Source organism: Anabrus simplex, chromosome 1 (genome assembly GCF_040414725.1).
Source record: "Anabrus simplex isolate iqAnaSimp1 chromosome 1, ASM4041472v1, whole genome shotgun sequence".
NCBI lineage: Eukaryota > Metazoa > Arthropoda > Insecta > Orthoptera > Tettigoniidae > Anabrus > Anabrus simplex.
In genome coordinates this window covers 1518539302-1518546834 of record NC_090265.1, presented here as the reverse complement: position 1 = coordinate 1518546834, position 7533 = coordinate 1518539302, and the positions used below count along the sequence as shown (strand labels likewise).

General features: G+C 38.3%; 1 protein-coding gene across 4 annotated transcripts in view; it reads right to left on the bottom strand.

Annotated features, from left to right (window-relative positions):
• Window positions 1-570: 570 nt before the first annotated feature.
• Window positions 571-7533, bottom strand: part of LOC136858458 (elongation factor-like GTPase 1) — a 400027-nt gene continuing 393064 nt past the window's right edge. For all 4 annotated transcript variants that reach the window (XM_068225562.1, XM_067138012.2, XM_068225563.1 and 1 more), the window contains exon 3: window positions 571-6296. In XM_068225562.1, the coding sequence (XP_068081663.1) occupies window positions 6108-6296 (189 nt within the window). In that variant the 3' untranslated portion in view covers window positions 571-6107. The remainder of the gene's footprint in view (window positions 6297-7533) is intronic.

The following is a 7533-nucleotide window of genomic DNA, read 5'->3' as shown; positions in this document are numbered from 1 at the left end:
CTCAAAAACAGAGGTAAGTTTGAATGAAATGAGTCCCCATGCTGTGAGAAGTCAAGATGAATTACCAAGCCACTGTTACTGTTGGGATGTGGTGAGGCAGTGACGCCATCCCTATTGCTGCATTGTGGGACACTTTCTCAAGAATGGAAGTGCGTAGATTTAGTTCCTATCCTCAGGAAAGGGAATAATAATATAATTAATAACAATGAATTATTATTATTAAGTGGCTGTAAATTTTGAAATAACAAAGAAAATAAAGAAATATATAGTTTGTAAATACAATATTTTTCTCCCAATCGTACGTATCAGTATCCGAAGGCATACCAGTTTAGAAACATCTGCCCTTAGGCCTTGCAGACCACATAATATCAGGGTTGCAACAGAACAAAGGTTAACCTATAGATGTCAAAGCAATGAACGTGAGGAGCTTGCAGAAAGAAAGTGCAACGCAGTCTGGTAGGGTCCCCGTTTCTCTATCCTATGCTTTGAAATTGAGAGCCCATAACAGACAAGTGTGGATAAGGTAACGAAGAGTACAAAAGAAACATAGGACAGAGACAATGTTTTGGGAAGAATCATACATACATTTATTCATTCTTCAATAGAATTACATTATAGTTCACAAAATATACCCAAACGTTTTTAAATTTTCCCAACACCTGCTAATAGAAAATTACAGCAATGAATTGTTAAATTACTCTATTCCTTTGTTGCTGGAACACCACTGAATATTTTCAAGAAACAATATAATTTAACTTAACGGTACAGCGTGATAAATTTTGACAGTTCAGGTTAAGCAGAGATGTAATAGTCCTTCAATAAAGAATCGTTACCCTATTAACTCTCTCATAGCCTACATGACTTTCTGTTTCGTGTAGTTCATTTTTAGGTGTTAAATATCGTGTGGCATTTCAAATTTCAACATTACAATACCTTTTAAATTTAAAATGATAAATATCAGCATTGGTATGTTTAAAGGAATTAGCTCTTCTTTCATAATGGAAGGTTGCCCCGTTCCTTCAAACTCTGTCAGTAGACGATAATTGTGATGCAGGGACAAGTTGTTAGAATACTGCAAAAATAAAAATTGATTTATTACTAAAAATAATAGCTAATAAAAATGGTCCAATCGGACAACAGCCACACTCTAATTTTGCTTAACGTGCCCTGAGTTTTATAGAAAGTATGTCATGGGTGGTGTCATGGCGGCAGGTGGTGGTTGGGTTAAGGGGAAGAACGAGATTCCGGCCCTCATAGCTAGGGGATAATCACCTTTATCGCCTCACTTCTACCAAATACCATTTTTTAAGACGAGCTGTTTATGACGCATTTAATCATTTAGTCTTGTAATCCCAAAACAATGATGGAGCCTATCATAATATAAAGAAACATTTGTACCACAGAATTAGGGTTACCAGACGTCCGGAAAATCCCTTTCTCTCTGGCGTCCGGGGGAAATTTCTCAATATTTCTAACTCTCCACCTTTTCTTTAAAAATCCAAAACACTCAGTGGTACAAAAATATACTTTTTAGTCGCGAAAGAAAGAATACATTTGCAAGTAGCTTGGCCGCATGGAAAATTGTGTTTGGAGGTGAAATAAAATGTCCAGGAGTTAAACTTTACTCCGAAAAATAGGGGATGAATAGGAAGAGAAAATAAGGATACATGTGTGTTATGTGGGGAGGGGCGGTCGGACTTGCATATATTCAATCAATGCCGAGCTTCGGAGGAGATAAAAAATATACTACGTAAGAAAGAAAGTAAGATAGGAAAAAGTTATAAGATGACATCTTGGTTATGTAGAGAGTGGGAGAAAGAAGCAAGTATATCGAAATTCTTAAATGTAGTTAGAGCAAGATTTTTTAGAGAAATTGAGGGAATAAAAGGGGTTGTTCAGATAAAGAGGTTGTAAGTGTGTGGTGAAGAATGATCTTGCTCAGAAGAATGGTTATCCACCTTGAGCAGTTGCTGGAAGGGTATCATGTTGAGCATGTTAATGTTAGAACGAAGCGACTGAAAATAATAATCATAATTAAATAAATAAATAAATAAATAAATAAATAAATAAATAAATAAATAAATAAATAAATAAATAAATAAATAAATAAATAAAAGAGTTTGTTAGGAAGGAGTTAGTAGAAGGAAGGATTTTGAGAAAATGGAGGGAGTGGAGATTCGAAACTGTAAGGCTCAGAGGATGAAGCTGTAGTGTTAGGGGAAGGGGGGGAGAGCACCTTGCCCAGTTGAATGGTGATCCGCCCGGGGCAAATTGCTGGGAAGTAGAACAAGGAGAAGTAGTATGTGATCGTTGTACTATATTTAAGATATGTCTAATTCTAGAACTGATGTGATTATGAAAAGAGTTTGTAACGAGGAAAAGGCTGATAGAAGTAGGAAGGAGTTGATAAATGGGGAGGTAGTAGGTAATACAAATTGGGAAAGGAGTAACAGCTTGTGCATGGGCATGGGTTTCACCCGAGAAAGTTATTATCATAAATTGAGAAAGGTAGTAAATTATAAGAAGGTGGTATATAAATTAAGTTTATCGTTGATGGCTGATGTGTACGTTTAGTTAGAAGCTAGTGAATAAGTATTAAAAGGATTAAAAGGGAGAGTAAGAGGTAAGAAGTGTGTAAAAACTTCGAGGAGCGGAGTAAAATAGGAGAGTATGGATGAAAATCTGTTTGTCTGTGTGTAGAGGAGGGTTGTAAAATGACTGATCGTTGATGTGTAAGTCTTAAGTTAAATAAGATGGGAAGAACCGCGAGAAGATTGCGTGAACTAATTGATTGATTTGGTTTGTATGTGTGTAAGTGCGGTGTTGTAGATTAATGGACTGGTTATGTGCATGTGTGTTGAGGAGGTGATGTAAAAAAATGTGTATGTTATAAGTAAAATAAGAGAGATGAAGTGGATAGTGTAGTAAAGGAGAAAGTGTTGGTAGTATGGAAATTGTGGAAGTATGTAATAGAGAGTTAGGAAAGATTAATTGTTATATTTCTGGTGCAGGAGGCCTTGTAGTAGGATTGTGTGTGTATGTGAGATGTAGCTCGCGGGAATAGAGTGATAGAGGAGTGCGTGACGTATTAAGAGGAGAGGGAAGGGTGGACCTGAACCATCCCAAGGAAGTTACGCATAAGCATGTCTGTATGTCTAGAATTAGTGAATAATCGCGTGTGGTCTGGTACATTAGCAGCATGGTTATTTTCCTTGTGATAAGACTATAGAATAATACTGTGGAAAAGTGTACTAAGAAGGACGTAGATCGTTATGCACAAGATGTGCATCGGAAATTCATAAGTGAGAGGGAGAGAATATTAAAATATTACAACCTTGCCAAGTTATACTACCAGGTGGGCGACTGAGTCTGCTCATCGCTATGCATCTGGTTTCTTGTCTGTACGAGAAAACTCAGCATGTGGCCACAAGCTACTGGGTCAAGCTTCGGAAGCTCTGGGTCAGAAGTATAAAGCACTGGCTCAGTACAAGTGTTCGCTGATGTTGGACAGAAACCAATCAGATCTGGTGTTAAAAGTATGTGAGTTGATGTCAGAACGCGAGATCACGGACAAAGGAACCGGCCAGCATTGGTGTGATCAAGCAGAACAGCTCTTCCCACACAATCCAGTGGTCTTCAAGCTGAAGAAGAAGCTGCTTAAGAGTGAGGGAGAAACAAACTCTGCAGAACTAGAATATATTATTGCTAATGAACTGACTGCACGTCCTACAGATGTGACGCTCCGTGTGAGACTTCTAAAACTGTACCTCGAGCAAGAACGTGTGAATGAAGCTTTCACTCAGGGTCTTGAATAGGAATACAAAGCCATCTTCAGAGAGGAACTGTCTTAGTACATTACTCTCGAAGAATTTTTGAAGACTTACAAGCAACAGAATCATGGAAAAACTGGATGGGAGTTCTATCTACACTATACTTCAGTGTTGGAAATGTTGGCGTGCTTAAATTTTCGTGAACAATTTGACGGGTAAGACGTGGTTTTTCAGATTGTGTGCAGGCAATTTTTCGGTTTGATCAGGTACTAGAGGAGGCTTCTGGTCAAAATCCACCTGGCAGTGAACAGAATTTGTACCAGGCTTTCCTAAACCATCAGCGTGGTCAACTGTGTCTTCATTTTGCAACCTTACTTTTGAAAAGTGCAATGAAAGAACGAAGCAACTGGCGAGATGTTTGTCGTGTGGTTGCACCGTTGTTACTGCATGCCATGTCTCCTCCTCTAGACCAGAATGGTTCCTGGTTGTTGCATGCAACGCAGTCACGGCGGAAAGCTGCCGAATGGTGGGTGAAGGAAGGTGCCTAACGAAACAGCCAGGCTGGACATGTAATTTTAGGCCTTCTGCAGCGTGAAAATCGTACTCAATTTGAGGATCATGTCAGACACTTCTGTTCTGGAAACTGGAGGGAGCATGTGTATCAGAAAATCTTCAATACACATTATCATCAGTAGGCTATTGGCTCTTTACACTTTGTGAAACATTCCTCATTTATTGAGCCACAAATGGAATTGCCTTCTACCTCACGATGAAATCTCCCAGGAACTGCATCCTGGCTCCTTGCGCCACATGATATGGCTAGGACTGCGCAAATTCACCAACAAACGCGTGGGCAGTAGTGCAGGGAGACTGGGTCCTGACTTCCGCTGCTTATTGTTTGAAACCCTCCAACTTAGGTGTAACAACCTCATCATGTGCGGAATGGAGACGCTCAACAGGCTGGATATAGGCTATATGCTTTATGAAGTCCCGGAGTTGACCCTAAGCATCCATTAAATGCTGTTATCAGCACTCACACTGAGGAGATAGAAAGTCAGCTAGCTCGGATCGAACCAGATGTCTGTCGAGGTGATGTGAACAGGAATGACTGACTATCTCTCTCTCTCTCTCTCTCTCTCTCTGACGGTAAACTTTAGTCATTGTGATCAACGGTTATTAAGAAGTTATCAATTGTGCAATATGAACCAATTTCTTGAACGAAACAGTTCAAGACCACGAATCAATCAATCAATCAATCAATCAATCAATCAATCAATCAATCACCACTGGTCTGCATTTAGGACTGTCGCCCAGAAATGATGGCATCTAAATGATGAGTATGTGAGATATTTTAGTGCTACGAAGTATGAAACCTGCCACTCTGAACTGTTGAAAACGACAGAATATTATTCCGCGGGGTTTTTCATTGATTTCCGCTCAATGGACAGATGAGAGAAACAGACTATTGCTAGACTCTGTGAAGGTATACTTTTAGTTAAATATAACTTCAAACATTTAAACCGTTCTGAGTTTTTATTGTTTTGTTTTAAACAGACCAGATACTTTGCAACAAATTAGTCTCTAAATATGAATGGTGGTTTACAGTAAGAGTAGGACTAAGTTTGTCCTTGGTATATTTAATGTGAGAATAGCATGCACTAAATATTGCTCATTGCCATTTATTTTTGCTTTCAGCGTATATATCATTTCTCGATGTCATACATTTTAGAGAATTATGTCCTACATTCCGGAAAAAGTATCTGGTAACCCAACTCAAAAACAGACACAATTCACTTTAAAAATTTTAAAACTTTAAAAAGAAAGTCACTGGTTTATCACGTCTGCGTAAAGTCGATCACGGACGGCGATACGTGAAAAGTTGATAAGTTGGAAATAAGAAGCGAAAGACCTGTTAACAGCCAAATTAAAGCTGAATTCGTAATTTGTACTCCAGAATAAATAAAACAAAATTTTAAGTTTTTTTTAACGGAACAGACTCTTTATTTTCGTAACTGTCACGACGTTGTCACGAAAACTTTTAAACACGAATGTAGACCACAACAAAACATCGAGCCATGATGTTTGCAAACCCAAGTCTCTTTATATATCGCTCGATAGGTATTGAATGAATTCAAAAACTGAACCACCATGAAATACGTCTATCAAGATGAAAGCGGGAGCGAAGGTGCTTCCAGTTAAAATAGTATTTTTTCCACTTAAGGCGAACCTCTTATTTCTTCATAGTCGTCCTGCATCCTTACGGTTAGAGAAAAGCACAGCATCACCGAGGTACACTTAATACGAAAGAAGGCACTTCATGCGCAAGGCTAGAACAATTTACTTCTTCTTCGACAAAGTTCGCTGCTTCTCAGCGAACTCCACGAGCTTCTCTTCTACAGCTAGCCCTTTACGTCTTCTCACAGCATCCATATACTTGCGCGCTCTGTTGTCCGAATCAGCCTTCTCTCCATACAGCAGGTATTCCTCCTCCGTCGATGGCACCCAGAACGGGTCCAGATCGATCACCTATAAAGACAACAAAATTCACATTACATCACTCTCACAATGTGTTGTTCTATTCAAATGCTCAAAGCTAATAATGAATATAAACAAACGTTGATAATGAACATGATTTACAAGTCGTTTAAACAATCTGTCCACACGTTTTCAGCCGAGACACGCTAAAATATTTGTAGGTCAATTGTAGTCTCTCGAGTCCTTTCCGTGGTTAAATATTGCAGTCGACACATTATGAGATTTAGGACTTCTTTCTTCATCACATTCGCCTGTGAATATCTGCTAATCTTGTATAATAGCTTTTATTTTTAATGGGACAACTGTATATTTTAGAGCACAGTTATATGCACGTCTTGGTGATTCATAAGAGCATATGTATCCGTTGTCTGCTCATCAAGACCCAAGCATATGCGCCTTATAAAAAATATGCCACTGTGGACACTCTTTCACACGACAAACTAGTAAGTAAAACCTTAGAAAACTTACTTTTCAGCCCCCCCCCCCCTTTTTTTAGCCCAAAGAGTGCTCGCCGAACTTCCTCTTGGCGTATAACAGTGACTGTAAAACTCCGCGCCTGTTAAAGGACCAGACCTTTAAATAAGGTACCTTAGACGGTGGCATATTTTTCTATTTGGGTGTGTCAAATGATTTCGTAAATTTCAAGGTATCAAAACGTAGATTAACCACTTCTCTTAAGGAAGATGTTTGCAGGTAGATAAGAAAATACTATTTTTACTGGGATCGCAAAAGAAGGCAAATTTATGAAAATAATCATAACCATGAAATTACCGGATGGAAGGGAAAATTTTAATGTAACTGACAAACGAGCAAGTACTGTAATAGATCATGTCATAGTAAGCAAATCATTCTTATATTTTTTTCTGAACGGCCAGTTTTTAATCTAGTATTTTTTACGTTTTCCAAGATAACTAAATGCAGCACGTTGAAGTGACGCTGATTCAAAGATCGGTGAATGTCGTGGTTTTCATGTAATTTTCCTTAAACAAGTAAGTAAGGGAACAAATTGTTGTTAAACTTGATTTGTCATACTTCATATTTCTAGAAGAACGTAAAAAGTTCCTTTCCATCTTATATGTGTACAAGTACTGTCTAGAATAGGTGTACTTTACCTGTTGTAGTAGTTCATGACGTTTGCTGCTCTTGCAGCAGCACACAATAATCGTACAATTACAATTTCTATAATGATGTTTTAAATATCTCCTTAATCAAAGTACATTCACCACAT